Source organism: Anolis carolinensis, chromosome 6, assembly GCF_035594765.1.
Source record: "Anolis carolinensis isolate JA03-04 chromosome 6, rAnoCar3.1.pri, whole genome shotgun sequence".
Lineage (NCBI taxonomy): Eukaryota > Metazoa > Chordata > Lepidosauria > Squamata > Dactyloidae > Anolis > Anolis carolinensis.
Window position 1 is genome coordinate 120,044,504 of NC_085846.1, and position 16,983 is coordinate 120,061,486.

The 16,983-nt window shown below is 51.0% G+C and overlaps 1 protein-coding gene across 1 annotated transcript; it reads left to right on the plus strand.

Moving 5' to 3' along the window:
* The first annotated feature begins 1,417 nt into the window (after window positions 1-1,417).
* Window positions 1,418-15,621, plus strand: asic3 (acid sensing ion channel subunit 3). Its single transcript, XM_062957348.1, has 10 exons — window positions 1,418-2,307; window positions 7,423-7,573; window positions 9,679-9,806; window positions 10,121-10,271; window positions 11,159-11,215; window positions 11,351-11,504; window positions 13,398-13,489; window positions 14,618-14,697; window positions 14,900-14,971; window positions 15,293-15,621. Exons 1-10 carry the CDS (start codon window positions 1,729-1,731, stop codon window positions 15,479-15,481), a joined length of 1,653 nt encoding a protein of 550 aa, XP_062813418.1. The 5' UTR covers window positions 1,418-1,728; the 3' UTR covers window positions 15,482-15,621.
* Window positions 15,622-16,983: the final 1,362 nt, after the last annotated feature.

Consider the following 16,983-nt stretch of genomic DNA (forward strand, 5'->3'; position numbering starts at 1 on the left):
GTCAAATTTGTTGTATAACATGATGTTTTGGTGCTTAATTTGTAAAATCATAACCTAATTTGGTATTTAATAGGCTTCTCCTTAATCTCTCCTTATTATCCAACATATTCACTTATCCAACGTTCTGCCGGCCCGTTTAGCTTGGATAAGTGAGACCCTACTGTACATATGCTTTGGGCAGGGTGAGTGTGCAGATGTATGCTTATGCGTGGGGGGTGCACTGATGGTGCCTCAAAGAGCCACTGGAGGGTCTGGGGCTCCTGCTCTCCGGAAGGCACTCTGCGCATGGTGCGCAGAAAGGAAGCAAGGGCGACTGGAGGGGCCGCTGGGAGATGCTGCTTTTGCCGAGAGGAGAGGAGAGGAGCCGGCCTTGCCTTTGCTGCACCTGGAAGGGGTCTTGCCTGTGGCCTGTGCTCATAGCTGTGTGCTCACCTCTAAACATGGGAGGGGCTGCCTTTGTGCCTTGCCTGGCTCATGCGCCCCTCCCAGGCCCATGGAGCTGCCTCTGCCACTGCTGCCCCCACACCTGCATCCCCTGCCCCCTTTGCAGGCCAGGTCCAGGCCTTCGGAGTCCCTGGCTTCCCAGGGCTTGGTTATTCCCTCTTCCTTAGTTTTGGAAGAGTGCTTCCATTGCCGCCATCAGCCCCCTTGCCCTGGAACGATGGCCAGATTCCCACAGAACCCACCTCCAGGTGACAGAGTGACCACTATCCAGACAACCAGCCTCTGTGCCTCCGCATTGGCCCCTGGGCGCTTCGAACAGGCCCTGCCTGGTTAACTCACAGCTTGAGCATGATGGCACATGGCTTCAACTTCCTAATTAAAGTGAAAGAAGAAGAAGAAGAAGAAAAGAGTTCTTGCAGGATCTTGCAGGACGAAGGAAGGCTCACCTCCTGGATACTCGATGGCAGAGGGTCGGAGAGGGAGGAGCAGAGTGGGCCAAGCAGGCTTCCCTGCAGAACAAGGACTCAGGAAGAGAGCATCAGACACCCAACAGGAATCTGGCAAGGGAAACTGGCCCAGTGCAGGGGCAGGACTGGTTTCTGGGCCCCGGTGGGTGGGCCCCTCCGGGCTTCTCATGGGGGGCAGGCGAAGGGACGGAGCACAAGGGGCCTTTCTCTCTCGGGGCCCATAAGTGGCCTCCTTCCTCCCGCGACAACATGGAGCAGCAGGCCCTTCTCTGCCTGACTCAGGGCCACTTACTCACTGCCCAGGCATCTCTCTCTTGCCCTGTTGTTGTTGTTATGTTTGTTTATACCCCACTTATTTTTTCTCTCCACAAGGAGACTTCAGCAGCAGGAGCAGCGGCATGCCCGTCTCTGCATCAGGACCACGCGCTGCCCAGGCATCATTCCCGGTTGGACCTCTGCCTGTCCTCCATCCTTGCCTCCATCCCGCTCTGGGAGCACAAGGGATCAACTTCTGCACAGAGGTCAGCCTGAGACCCAGCCCTGGGGTCACTCAAGGCCACCTGATGCCCAGGCCTCCCTCTCTCGCTCTCCTGGGTGGACCACCGCCTGCCCTCCCTCCACCGTGCTTGGCTACACGGCTGGCACCTGTCCAGGCCCCCCGGTCACCTGCCCGCCCCTCTCTGCCCAGGATTGGCCAGCCCTGTCCCTGTCCCTCGGCTTCACTCTGGCTCCGGCGGCAGAAGTGCTGAAACCCAACCCGGGCGGCCACTGGCACCGCGGCAGAGGCGCCTCCTGCGCAGAGCGGCCAGCGAGGGCCATGGAGAAGCCACCAGACCCGCAGCCGCCCCCCCGGGAGGCCCCCCCGGACCCCGAGCCCCCCATCTCCCCCTCCTTCTCCGCGAGCCTGGCGGCCTTTGCGGGCGGCTGCACTCTGCACGGGCTCAGCCACGTCTTCCTGCCGGGCCCGCTGACCCCGCGGCGCCTGGCCTGGGCGGGGGCGGTCCTGGCGGCGCTGGGGGCCTTCCTGTTCCAGGCGGCGGAGCGGGTGCGCTACTTCCGGGGCTACCCCCGGGTGACCACGCTGGACGAGGCCGAGGGGCGCGCCCTGCTCTTCCCGGCCGTCAGCCTCTGCAACTTCAACCGCGCCCGGCGCTCCCGGCTGACCCCCGACGACCTGCGCTGGGTGGGCCCCCCGCTGCTGGGCGTGGAGCCCCCCGACTTCCCCCGGTACCTGCAGGCCCTGGGCTGGGAGGGGCCCCCCGCCCTCGGGCCCTTCTTCCCCAGCACTCGCTTCGACATGCAGGCCTTCGTGGGGCGCACCGGGCACCGGATGGAGGACATGCTGCTCGGATGCCGCTTCGGGGGCCGGGAGTGCGGCCCAGCAAACTTCACTTCTGTGAGTCCCCCCCAACACACACCTCGCCTCTCCTCTGCTGAGACCCCCTCCCCAGGCATGTTCGGCCACACCGTCCAGGTCAGCAGGACATGGCTCATGGCACTCTGGTCAGCAGTGCGACCCATAGCGCTGGACCAAGGCCATAGTGCTCCAGAGGGTCTTTCCTGCTCTGTCTTTTAGGGGTATTATGGGCCGACCCCCCAGACCCACCCCCTGTGTCTCCTTCCCTTCTTCTGGTCTGGACTTCCATGGGGACAGCACGTCACAGCTTCCTGGGGGCTTCCTGAGGCCCCATGCCCCGAGGGGTCCCCAAATCCATTGAGACTGAGCCAAACATGCACTGAAGTGCCCCTGTGCATGTGCAGAGTGCGTGCTTCCTGCCATGCCTGCTTTGGGGGAGGGGCAGTAGGGAGGGTCCCCGGGGTGCAGGGCCGGTCCAACAATGAGGCGAATTAAGCGGTCACTTGGGGCCCAAAACATACGGAGGCGCAGTCGAGACTGCTTTTTCTGTTGATTTCTTGTAAAACATGATCTTTTGGTGCTTTATTTGTGAAATCTTAATGTAATTTGATGTTTAATAGGCTTTTCCTTAATCTCTCCTTATTATCCAACATTTTCGCTTATCCAACGCATTTATTTTTCAGTGATTGGTTGGGGGGGGCGCCAAAATTCTGTTCGCCTACACTTGAAAAATACCTAGGGCCGGCTCTGCCGGGGTGGCAGCTATTTCCTGATGGATTTTTTTTTTCATGTCAGGAGCGACTTGAGAAACTGCAAGTTGCTTCTGGAGTGAGAAAATTGACTGTCTGCAAGGACATTGCCCAGTGGACGCCCAGATGTTTTTGATGTTTTTTACCATCCTTGTGGGAGGCTTCTCTCATGTCCCCGCATGGAGCTGGAGCTGACAGAGGGAGCTCATCTGCGCTCCCCCCGGGTTGGATTTGAACCTGGCAGCTTTCAGGTCAGCAACCCAACCTTCAAGTCACAAGGCTTTAACCCACTACACCACTGGGGATCCATCCTGATGGATGCAGGGTATTGATGCTTCCTTCCATTCTGTCGCTGAAGGATGGAAGCAAAATGTGCGGTGTGCTTTGTGCTGGGGAGGCATTTGGGCTCCTGGGGGGCCCTGAGTCCTGCAGCCGCCCCCTCCCCCTCCCCCTTCCAGTGTTTGGATCCAGAAGTGCCCCCCACCCTTCCCCGCCCTCCCCCTCCTCCACGTCCCACAGGCCGCTCCGGTTTCGCTTCCACGCAGAGCCGCATCCCTCTCTCCTTCCATATCCCTTTCTTTCTCTGAGCACAACACGGCCCAAAATCTCTGGGGTGTGGGGGCAGGGATGCCCAGTCAGCAGAATCCGATCCCGCAGCTCTTGGCACAAGGAGCAGCTCTGCTCAGTGTGTTTGTCCCAAAGGCAGGAGGGGCTGCTTCCCATGGCAGGGCCTTGCAAAAGCCTGATGAAGGAGCGGATGGTCATCAAAGCTGAGAGGCTGAAGGAAGGCAGAGGCCAGCCAGTCCGGCTCTGGTTGTATTTCCTTGTTTATTTGGTCAGCTGCTTCCACCTCTTCGTGACCTCCTGGACCATCCCAGGCCAGAGCTCCCTCTCAGCCGTGGCCACCCGCAGCTCCGTCAAGGTCAAGACAGTCCCTTCAAGGATACTGTCCATCCACCTTGCCCTTGTCGGCCTCTCTTCCTTTTCCCTTCCATTTTCCCCAGCACCATGATTTTCTCCAAGCTTTCGTGTCTCCTCATGATGTGGCCAAAATACTTCAGCTTTGCGTCTAGTATCCTTCCCTCCAGTGAGCAGCCATTGGGCATTATTTCCTGGAGGATGGACTGGTTGGACCTTCTTGCCAAGGTCCAAGGCACGCTCAGGATTCTCCTCCAGCACCAGAGTTCAAAAGCGTCTCTCTTCCTTCCTTCGCTCAGCCTTCCTTATGGTCCAGCTCTCGCATCCATAGGTTACTATGGGGAAGACCATTGCTTTGACTATGCGGGCCTTTGTCGCCAGTGTGATGTCTCTACATTTCAGTCTTGATTGGATTGCTTCCCCCCAAAATGATGAAATCTGGGGTTCCAAGGTCTGCAAGGGAAGTAATGGGGAGCCCTCTGTACTGAGATACAAGTGGATCAAGTCAGCCAAGGAGCCCAGCCCCACGGCCCCTAGGCTTTGCATGGTGGGATGAGGCCTCTGTGCCCCTGAGCATGTGCCACGTGTGGGGCCACATCTGGGGGAGGAGATCCCAGAAGGTCCCTTGTGTGGCCCCCGCTCATCAGAGAGCCTTGCTTTGTGTGTTTCCCAGGAAGAGGCAGGAACTGCGAGATGTGAGCGTTTGACCTTTATTGACAATTACTCCAGATTTTCAGTGGTGTCTTTCCTTAAGGTGAAGTCTATGACAAACTACAGGAGTTTTTGTCAACTTTCAGCAATGAGATTAACGAAGCCTGAGGCACTGAGTACTGATAATGGTGGAGAGTTTTGCAGTCAGTCAGACAATTTGTTATACGAGGGCTATCCACAAAGTAGGTTACGTTTTGGATTTTAAAAAGGACAAAGTATAGGATAAATCATTTACCATATGCAGCTGAAAGACACATTCCAATACTACAATCTCATGTAATTTCCATTGAAATCTAGGCACGTTTCATATAGATAAATGAGTTTGAAAAGTACTGCTCCAGTAAATTCCCCACTTGTGTCCTCAGCTCTTCCCCCTTCTCCCTTCCTGCAGCGTAGCCAAAACGCCGCGCTGCCAGCCACGCCCCCATTGTTGGAAACGGAGGAGAGAGGCAGCAAATTTACTGGGGCAGACCTTTTCAAACTCATTTATCTATATGAGACATGCCTAGATTTCAGTGGGTATTACGTGAGATTGTAGTATTGGAATATGCCTTTCAGCTGCATATGGTAAATGATTTCTCCTATACTTTGTCCTTTTTAAAATCCAAAACGTAACCTACTTTGTGGATAGCCCTCGTATCCCATAAACAGATGCCACCTCCTATTTTCCACACCCAAATGGCATTGCTGGAAAAAAAATAGGAGTCTGGTTGAAATGACCGGACTCCAAATTACACTTAGGTCTATGGGCTGAAGCCATGAATGCAGCCAATTATTTGCAGAATAGGCTTCCTACTACAGCAAAGGCAGTGACAGCTTATGAACTCTGGCACGAGCGTCCTCCCTGTGTGAAGCACCTGATAGTATTTGGCAGCAAAGCTTATGAATATATTCCAAAAGAAAAGAGGGAAATTTGACCAAACTGCAGAACCAGGAATTCTTGCAGTACAAAGGCCAATTGAATTCTAGAGTCACATACTAGAAATGTCACTGGAGGGAAGGTGACCTATTTTGATGAGCATGCTTAAGCCAATGAAGGAGAGATTTTTGATGAGCAGTTGCAAATTTCACTTCATAATGAAGAGAGGTGTACGCACACACCTGGATGCTCTGTGGCACACAACTCACTGCATCTGCCTTCAAGTGGAGAGCTGTAAACACTGCCACCCAGTGGCCAAAAAGTGTCACTATTCCAAAGGCAGGAAAGAAGCACCAAGGCCATTCCTTCCCCCACTTTGCTTTGCCTAGATTGCCAGTTCAGCAAACACACACGAACCATTATCCTGGAACAAAATACAAACGTTGCCAGCGAGCAAAAGAGAGACATGGAGAAATGCAGCATTGGAGGAACTTCACACCCTTGGCGTCAAAATGAAACTTGACGAGTTGTTGCTGCACCAGAGTGTTGGGAATCACCTTGGACTACTCAAGTCTAGATGTAGTTAGATAGATGATAGAGTTAGATTGAGGGAATCCTTTCCCTGTTTCCAAAGCATGCCTAGACAGGCTTCACTGTGTTTCACTCTATGCTGTTTACGTCACATCCCTTACTTTGAATTTTGTAGAAATGTGAATCTCCAGGGACACTGACTTCCCATTGGTCAGAATGTCTTTTATTGCTCCAGTAAACTGGACCATGAGGTTGGAACCATTTTGGTTCTCTCTTCTCCCTTTGTTCTTCTAGCTAACAAGAAGCATCTTGCTGTCTTTCCTGGCAAGATGTAACTATTAGATGCTTGTTATTTTTCCTTTCTTATTTTTCCTTAGAAACCAGTCTAGAGTAGACTACATAGCTCCCAAGCCTTTCTATCGACAATGGAGTTCTTTTTACCTGAATAAATACTTTTTGAACTTTTACTGAGACTCTGCAGTTGATTGCCATCCTAAGTTGAATGGCTTTTCTTTGCTCACCCCCGTGTAAGTAACTGTTGCATTTGAAAGCTTTGCTTTTGCTACTCTGCTGATTTTGGTGGAATCTCCCCCAGAGAGGGTTAAATTGAGTCTAACCGCTCAGAGATTACCACAACACCTTCCCCCACTTTGCTTTGCCTAGATTGCCAGTTCAGCAAACACACACGAACCATTATCCTGCAACGAAATACAAAAGTTGCCAGCGAGCAAAAGGGAGACATGGAGAAATGCAGCATTGGAGGAACTTCACACTCTTGGCGTCAAAATGAAACTTGACGAGTTGTTGCTGCACCAGAGAACAAAAATATTGTTGGGTGCAAGTGGGTTCTTAAACAGGACAAGAATGGACAAATCCAAAGATGCAAAGCAAGATGTGTTGCTAAAGGATGTTCACAATAACTTGGGCAAGATTACGATCAAATGTTTACACCTGTTGCGAAACATAGTATGCTCAGAACATTGCTGAGCATTGCAGCATGTCGAAGATTAAGTGTGGAGCATTTGGACATAAAGGCAGCTTTTCTTCATGGAGACTTAAAAGAAGAAGTTGACATGGGATGGCCAACAGGATTTGGGGATGAGACCAACAGGCATCTTGTATGCAAACTACCAAAGAGCAACTGAAGCAGAGTATATGTCAGTATCTGAAGTCCGCCAGGTGTTTTGGACTGCAACTCCCACCATTCCTAACAGCCTCAGGCCCCTTCCTTTCTCCCCCCAGCCGCTTAAGCGGCTGGGGGGAGAAAGGAAAGAGCCTGAGGCTGTTAGGAATGGTGGGAGTTGCAGTCCAAAACACTTGGAGGGAGGGTAAGATTGTTTTGGGGTCTTGCTGAACCCACTTCTTCCTGACTCCGTGTCTCTGCAGATCTTCACCCGCCTGGGCAAGTGCTACACCTTCAACTCGGGGGCCCCCGGCTACGAACGGCTCTCCGTGATCCGGGGGGGCACCGGCAACGGCCTGGAGCTGATGCTGAACATCCAGCAGGACGAGTACCTGCCCGTCTGGGGGGACACCGGTCAGTGCCTGCTGCCCACCCACCCCTTTCCATCTCTATTGCTGGGGAGGGTCTATCTGACCAAGTTGCATGTGGAGAAGATCGTTGTAAAGGGGCTAATAACGACTGCCACCAATTTGTAAAGGACTAAGAACGACTAAGGTGCTTTCAGGCAGGGGGAATCTTTTTATCCCACCGCTGCCACCAATTTGCAATGATGCAGCCACCAAAGACTCAGAGAGGAGTCTTTTCTTTCTTCTTCTTATTCACTTTAGATGGTAACGCAACTTGGTTTATAATATGCGACAGAGGCTTAGATGTTGGAGGAACAACAACAAGTTTATTCAGGCACAGAGATTAGTGGTTACAATATTGTTCTCACTTAGAGGCACTTTTATTAACAGTTACAGTACTAGAATGAGGTGAGTCAAACTCCCTAAAGTGTCACTTCTTTTACTTAAAGTAGTTAGAACTTCTTCTTCTGCTACTTTTAAACCGCAGTCACCCCTGTGATATATGATCACAGATTCTCTGTGCCTTACCAGGACACAGACTACATTAAATAAGTCACCAAACTTATTTTAAACCGACTCAAAAATGAACAATTGAGTCTCCTTGATCCCCTCAACCTAGGATCAATCTTCCCTGTGCCTCATCAGAGCACAGACTGAATCCCTTCTTTAAACTCTGCACTTTTTCAACAAACCGGCAGTTGGCTCCACCTACTTCTCCATGGCAACCAGCCTCTGAGTGCTGAGATGCAATAACTGTAATACTTATCCTTTTAAAACACAAACACACAATTAAACATAACATTTGTAAACCAAAAATTCATACTTCATTACAAGCGTTTTATGGGGTGGGGTGTGGGGGTTTGTAAGTGGGGCTTTGCTTCTGTACACACAGATATATAAACACAGGATGGAAGTGTCTTCTTCCCTCCATGCCCAAGAAGAGGGACATAATGGCCCCTCTCCCCCGATTTCTGTGGCTCATACATTGGATTCACTGGAAGGTGCCGCTTCACTGCGCACTGGATTCGTGATTCTCCAAAGCAGTGAGATACTTAGTTCTTGCTTTTCAATATTTCCAAACCTTGATGTGAAACTAATCCCATGTTTTTAATCCCACGTCAATTGAAACATCTTGTTTTTACCCGCAACTATGACTGCATTTTATGAATTTTAATGATTTACATTGTCATTATGTATGTGTGTGTGGTTGTAATTCTGTGGCTTTTATAGTTTCAGATTTATGGATTATCTATATGCAGCACTTCGCTGTATTTTGTTGGCTGCCCCAAGTCCTTTCGGGAAGATGGTGGTGGAGTAGAAATTTATTTATTTATTTATCTATTTACATCATTTCTATCCTGCCTTTCTCACCCGAGGGGACTCAAGGCGGCTTACAGATCTGGCAAGATTCAATGCCAATAATATAACAATACAATAGAGTCAAACATAGAGCAATTAAAAACAATTAGGCATTAAAACACATGAAACAATATACAAAACTTAAGATACATAATTTATTATTAATTATTAAAGTGATGCTCTCCAGATTTGATGAAAAGGGGAAAGAAACTGATATATAAGGGTTGTGGTAGCAAAATGGCTTAAACTGCTAACTGCAGGAAATTTGCTGACCAGGGGGTTGGCGCTCCAAAGCTGTGAGTTGGGGTGAGCTCCCAAATGTTAGCCCTAGCTTCTGCCAACCTAGCAGTTCGAAAGCATGCAATGCGAGTAGATCAATAGGTACTGCCTTGGCAGGAAGGTAAAAAGGCGCCCCATGGAGACATGCTGGCAAAAACGTGTTCAGAGATGTTTACAAACAACAGGCTCCCCGGCATTGAAAAATGGAACCAGAACCCCTCCCTATGGCCGGAGTAGAGCATTGCCATGGGGAGGGGGGCTGAGAAGGAGAGCACAGGCCTCTCTCTGGGCTCCAGCTGTCGTCTGAGGCTGGCCTTGGCCTCCTGCCTGGGGAACATTGGGGTGGGGGTGGGCAGCGGAGCCATAGATGTGCTCACAGATATTCCCCTTGATGGGGGCCCACGGGGTGGGTGGACGGCCCAGGCCCCCCTTTCCTCCCCTCCTCTGCTCATCTCTCTCTCTTCTCGTGCGCAGAGGAGACCTCCTACGAGGCCGGCATCAAGGTGCAGATCCACAGCCAGGAGGAGCCCCCCTCCATCGACCAGCTGGGCTTCGGCGTGGCCCCCGGGTTCCAGACCTTCGTCTCCTGCCAGGAGCAACGGGCATCCCCAGACCCCACCGGATGGACTAAGGGAGGGAGGGAGGGGCTGCCCGAAAAGGGCATGTGCCCCCCCCACCCAACTTTTCTCTACTGCAATAGTGGGTTCTCTTTGGCATTTCTGCTTCCTGGCCTGGGGGGCGAGGGAGCACCCCCTCTCAGCCAATCTGTGGGGATGCAGTGCTGGCACTTGGGGCTGGAGGGCGCACATGGGGCCCCTGTGTCTCTGCCAAAGGGGTTCATGGGGTCACGGGGGTCATTGGGGTGTTGGGGAGGGGTCTTGCTGTCTGGCCTTTTCCTTGACTGCCCCCCTCGCAGCTCTTCTACCTCCCTCCCCCGTGGGGCGTCTGCAAGTCCAGCCCCGCCGAGTCCGCCTTCTTCGCCAACTACAGCATGGCCGGATGCCGCCTGGAGTGCGAGACGCGCTACGTGGCCGAGAAGTGCAACTGCCGCATGGTGCACATGCCAGGTCCGGCTGGGCTTCCTTTTGCGGCTGGGAGCTGGTCACCCCGTGGCCTGGCACTGCCTGGGGGTCAGTGGGGGAGAGCTTTGTGTTGTGGTAATCTCTGAGCGGTTAGACTCAATTTAACCCTCTCTGGGGGAGATTCCACCAAAAATCAGCAGAGTAGCAAAAGCCAAGATTTCAAATGCAATACTTACACGGGGTGAGCAAGAGAAGCCTTTGACCATTTAGGATTGCAATGGAGTGCAGAGTCTCAGTAAAAGTTCAAAAAAGTATTTATTCAGGTAAAAAGAACTCCATTGTAGATAGAAAGGCTTGGGAGCTGTCTAGTCTACTCTAGACTGGTTTCTAAGGAAAAATAAGAAAGGAAAAATAACAAACATCTAAATAGTTACATCTTGCCAGGAGGGATGGCGAGACGTATTGTTTGCTAGAAGAACAAAGGGAGAAGAATGAACCAAAATGTTTCCCACCTCATGGTCCAGTTTATTGGGGCCATAAAAGACATTCTGACCAATGAGAAGTTAGTGTCCCTAGAGATCCACATTTCTACTAACTTCAAAGTAAGGGATGTGACGTAAATAGGATAGAGTGAAACACACTAAAGCCTGTCTAGGCATGCTTTGGAAACGGGGAAAGGATTCCCTCCATCTAACTCTATCATCTCTCTGACCACATTTAGACTTGAGTCGTCCAGGGGGATTCCCAACACTTTGGGCACCAGTCCCTTTGCAGGGGAGCCAGAGCAGTGCGGGCGTTGTTGCCCACAGAAGCAAATGCTTCCACCCCATTCCCTCCCAGAATGGCTTCCTCTTCCTCTTATGGGGGCATCACAAAACTACCAGAGGAGCCCCCGCCTGCCCCTCATCCTCTCCCTTCCTTTCTCTGCCCAGGGAATGGCATCGTCTGCTCTCCGGAGCAATACAAGGAGTGTGCCGACCCGGCCCTGGGTAAGCAGCAGGGCGCTCCCCTCCCAAGTCCTGTGTAGCCCCCAGACCCTATTTGCCAGGTGCCCCTGAGCTGGGTGAGGGCTGGTGTGGAGGCAAGCCCATGTAGCCCTGATAATGCCCCCCTTTTTCACCCAGACTTCCTGGTGGAGAAGGACAACGAGTTCTGTGCCTGCGAGACCCCCTGCGAAATGGTGCGCTACGGGAAGGAGCTCTCGGTGGTCCGGATCCCCAGCAAGGCCTCCGCCAAGTACTTGGCCAAGAAGTACAACCGCAGCGAGCAGTACATTGCGTGAGTGGTCCTCCCCCTCCCCCTGTGCTGATGACCCCATAGCCTTTGGAGATACAGTCATTAATTAATCAGCCCCAGAGAGTTTTTAATAATCTATCCCATATTTATTACGATTTTACCATTTATGTGTTTTAAATGCAATTTTTATCCTGTATTTTTGTTTTAATTGATTTATTGTATTACTGTTTTATCTTTTTATAGTGTGATTTGTATTATGTTGCCTATATTTTGTCCTATGTTGTTTGAGCCTCTGCCCCATGTAAGCCGCCCTGAGTCCCTGCGGGGAGATGGTGGTGGGGTATAAATAAAGTTTTTATTATTATTATTATTATTATTATTATTATTGGGTTCAGGGTCAAAAGACAAAAGGGGGACCTTCCCCGAGACCCCCCCCCAAGAAAGTCCCTCTCGCGGGAGCTCCGCTGACCCCTCCCATGTCATGTATAGTTTGAATGAAATTGTATGAAAGATGAATGACTGAGGGCTAATAATCCGAAGGTACCATCCTAAGGAATGAGGCCTAGAAAATTACAAGAAAGAAGTGAAGAACTCATGGACTGTAATAAAAGGTTGCTGATGAGACCTGTGACAAATGATTGGCTGTCGAACTTTTGGGGGGAAACAATGTGTTTACATTAATCAGAGACAATGGCTCTTTTAAGTTATGGAAATGTTTACAAGGTCCTTACATTAAGAAGGAAGTCAACACAAGGCTAACCAATCAAGAAGAGTCAACATCTGCCCGGAAACTGAGATGGAATCAACATATTCCAAGATGGAAGACGTCTGTCAGTAATGTACAACTTTGGGACAAAATCAACGAAAGAGAGCTTGTTACAATCCAAAAATTGTGACAGACAGCGACGCTGTTCACCGGCCATGCTCTTTGGAGACGGTGTATTTTGCTGTATTTTGGAAGTGTTGGATCTGCAATGGGAAGCAGAATTCTAGACACTTTGCCTCTTTTTCTCAAGGGAAGAGGAAAGAGTGCATTTTGGAGTTGTGTTCTTAGGGAAAGAAGTTTGGGAGTTTTTAGAAGTTTTGTGCGTAGGCAGATTTGCAAGGAAGCAGCCTGGCCTAAGAGATGTTCTTCACGGAGCAAGGATGGAGAAACGGTGGTGCATGCATGAGGATGGATGCATGAACATGTGTGTGAATACTGAGTAGAAATGTAACCCCCTTTGTTTGTTTGTTTGCTAGCCAATGTAACTGTAGGTGGTTGTGAATCCAATGTACAGTAGAGTCTCACTTAGCCAACACTCGCTTATCCATCGTTCTGGATTATCCAACGCATTTTTGTAGTCAATGTTTTCAATACATAGTGATATTTTGGTGCTAAATTCGTAAATACAGTAATTACTGGGAAGAATTATTGGGAAGAATAGCAATAATCAAGATGAACGTCCTCCCCAAATTACTGTATCTATTTCAAAATATACCAATTATTAGGAGATCCAAACTATTCAAAGATTGGCAAAAAGAAATTACGAAATTCATATGGAGATACATAGTGATATTTTGGTGCTAAATTCGTAAATACAGTAATTACTACGTAGCATTACTGCATCTTGAACTACTTTTTCTGTCAAATTTGTTGTATAACATGATGTTTTGGTGCTTCATTTGTAAAATCATAACCTAATTTGATGTTTAATAGGCTTCTCCTTAATCTCTCCTTATTATCCAACATATTTGCTTATCCAACGTTCTGCCGGCCCGTTTATGTTGGATAAGTGAGACTCTACTGTAGTTGCATAGAATCTGTATGTCTGTCTGCCCAATGAGCTTCTTTTTGTAAAAGTTTTGATGTTCCCTCTCAAACTGGAAATTGCAATCCAAAGAGCCTCTGTTTCACAAGTCTTGTTGTCACTCTCTTATCTGCTTCCTGCCCAGGGAGAACCTGCTGGTGCTGGACATCTTCTTTGAGGCTCTGAACTACGAGACCATTGAGCAGAAGAAGGCCTACGACGTGGCTGGGCTGCTGGGTGAGGGGCACCAGATGGGTCTGAGGGGGCTGGGGAGGGGGCGGGGGGCTCCTTGCAGCCAAAAGCAGAAGTCACACACACACACACACACAAATATACACACACACGCAGTGGCACAGTGGGTTAAACCACCGAGCTGTTGAACTTGCTGACTGAAAGATCCGCAGTTTGAATCCACGGAGCTAGGTGAGCTCCCATTGTTAGCCCCAGTTTCTGCCAACCTAGCAGCTCGAAAACATGCAAATGTGAGTAGATCAATAGGTACTGCTCAGGCAGGAAGGCGATGGCGTTCCATACAGTCATGCTGGCCACATGACCTTTTTTATTATTATTATTATTATTATTATTATTATTAAACTTTATTTGTACCCCGCTAGCATCTCCCGAAGGACTCGATGCGGCTTACAAAGGCCAAGGCCAAGGCCTCAACACACAATATAACAATACAAAACAAAAGGCAAATTAAAAACAATTAAAACAGTATAAACAACAAGCAATAAACAATACGCTAAAACACAATAAAACTGGGCCGGGCCAGAGTAATGGGTACAAGATTAAAAGTGCTGAAGTGACAGGTGATATATAAGGCTTATAGGGCAAGGTGTCTACGGACAATGCTGGCTCTTCGTCTTAGAAATTGAGATGAGCAGCAGCCCCCAGTGACAGACTCTAATAGACTTCATGTCAAGGGGAAATCCTTACCATATATATAGATATATAGATAGATAGATATACATAAATTGAGAGATAGAGAATAGTTCTAGATTATAGCTTTGTCTTCTTAGCAAGTTGATAGAACTCAAAACAGAAAACAATGATATAGTACAATATAGTAATTTAATGTTTATATTGTGCTATGCTAATAATATATTGTATGTACATTTGATTTGTAAGCCGCTCTGAATCCCCTTTGGGGTGAGAAGAGTGGGATATAAATGTAGTAAATAAGTAAATAAGTCTCCTCCAGGTAGGTGGGTGGATGGACGATGCATGCCTGGTGACCCTCTGGGTGGGGCATCAGGAGCCCACGGGGGGGGGGGGAGGGGGAATGGGGGTGGTCGTAAAGAACTTTGGGGGTCTTGGGAGAAGGCACAGAGGGTCCCATGCTGCTCTACGTTGCTCCCCCAGGAGACATTGGGGGCCAGATGGGCCTCTTCATCGGAGCCAGCTTCCTCACCATCCTGGAGATCCTGGACTATCTGTATGACGTGAGTTTTGAGGGGGAGTCTGGGGGGTCAACAGGGCTGTCCAAAGGGGGTGACTGGGGGACACAGTGACCTCTCCGGCCAGGGTCAGGAGTCTCCCCTCCCCACCCCTCACCCCTTTGGCCACTCAGGGCACTCTGTGGCTGCTCAGGGGCACTGCTTCCTGGCCCTGGGGCTCAAGGGGCTCCGCTCTGCTCTGCTGCAGGTTCTGCGAGACAAGCTCTGGGGCCTCTACCAGGCGAGGAAGCAGGCCCAGAAGAGTGACAGCGACACCATGGTAACCAGGAACCCCACCCCACCCCTCAGATGAGCCAGGAATGGGCAGCTGGCCCCCTTACTGCTGCCCCAAAGGACCATTGAGGGCTGGGCCCAACCCCCCCCCCCCCCAATTAGGCTCAAGAGGGTTGGCTGGAAGTGTGTGAGCACAAGGGAAGAGCACTCTGCACATGCTCAGAGATGTTCCCTCACCACCAGGCCTTGGGAGAGTGGGGGGGGGTCTTCAGGGCCAAGAAGCCCTCCTCCTCACCGCCCTCTCTGCCCCTTCCTGCCTCCCTCTCCCTCCGTCGGCATCATCCCACCATCATCCCACCTGCGCCAGGAATACATGGATCTTCCCCGTGGGCCCCCCAGGGAGAGCAGAGCCCCCGCGGCCCCACCACCACCCAGGTACAGGCTCCTTCCCAGGTTTTTCTCTGCATGGGGAGGGGATAAGAGTCCAGTGGTGCCGATGGGGAGGAAGGTGGGGGGCAACACTCCGCTGGGCTTGCTCCTCAGGCCTCTGGGTTAAATATAAGAAGGTAAAGGTTTCCCCTGACGTTAAGTCCAGTCGTGACCAACTCTGGGGGTTGGGGCTCATCTCCATTTCTAAGCCAAAGAGCCGGCGTTGTCCATAGACACCTCCAAGGTCATGTGGCCGGCATGACTGCATGGAGCGCCGTTACCTTCCCGCCGGAGCGGTACCTATTGATCTACTCACATTGGCATGTTTTCGAACTGCTAGGTTGGCAGGAGCTGAGGTAACAGCGGGCACTTATTCCGCTCCCGGGATTTGAACTTGCAACCTTTTGGTCCACAAGTTCAGCAGCTCAGTTAAAGGGTTGTTGTATGTCTTTTGGGCTGTGTGGCCGTGTTCCAGAAGTATTCTCTCCTGACGTTTCGCCCACATCTATGGCAGGCATCCTCCGAGGCAGAACCCTCACACAGCCTCTGAGGATGCCTGCCATAGATGTGGGCGAAACGTCAGGAGAGAATACTTCTGGAACACGGCCACACAGCCCGAAAGACATACAACAACCCTGTGATCCCGGCCATGAAAGCCTTCGACAACACATTGAGCTCAGTTAAATATAGGCAACTTCTATTCTATGTTACCCATCAATCTCTGTGTGGTCTTCCAATCAATTCAAGGCATAAACATGCACTTGAACATGAACTTACACTTGAATGTGGTGTGTAATAGCACAAGGCAGTGGCCAGCAGAGACCACATCAATGGGGAGACACCACGGTCAGCAGATGCAACCCAATGTTGTTCCCCAGGGAAACGAGTGGAGATTTCAGCCTTTAACCCCCAGCACCTTCTCCCTTCCCCCCCCCCCCCCCTCCACACACACAGGATGCCTGCAATGCGCTGCCATGCAGCCCCAGAGACCCCCTTGGACGCCCCACACCGCTCCCGTTTCCTCGTGACACGACTCTAGGCCACATGGAAGGATTTGCCTACCGAGGAGCATCGCTGCAGACCCCCTCCCCAGCCTCAAAGAAGAGGAGGAAGCCCCCCCCCCAATGTGGAAGAAGACCCTGCTTGACACAGGTGGGAGGGCCGCCATGAGCCCCCCAAGCAGCCGCTGGAAGCCTTCAAAGAAGGGGTCATCACATTAAAGTTAGCGCTGTTTGGACTCTTCTGAGCCTCAGGACAATTATTTGCCCCCCGCCCCTCACTCTTCACCCCTCCCTGTATACAGCCCCCCAAGACCACTCCCAGGGAGGCTTCAGGTGACCCCTGTGACCCCACCGGTGCATATCTGCATGCACACCTGTCCATTCTATGATTCTACTGCTTGGTTGGTGCACAAGCGCACTGCTGCATTCTGTAACCCCTCTTGCCCCCCCCCCCCAAATATTCAATTAAAGGGACTTCTGTGATGCCGTGTTGCCCTCTCAACAAAATGGGGGGCGGTGGGGGGCGCCGGGGAGGGTTGTGTGCAGAGGTCGCGATGAGGCCCCTTGGAATCCCCTCCCTCTCAAAGACCCCCACCACTGCCCAAAGGAAGGGTCCACCAGAGCGGGG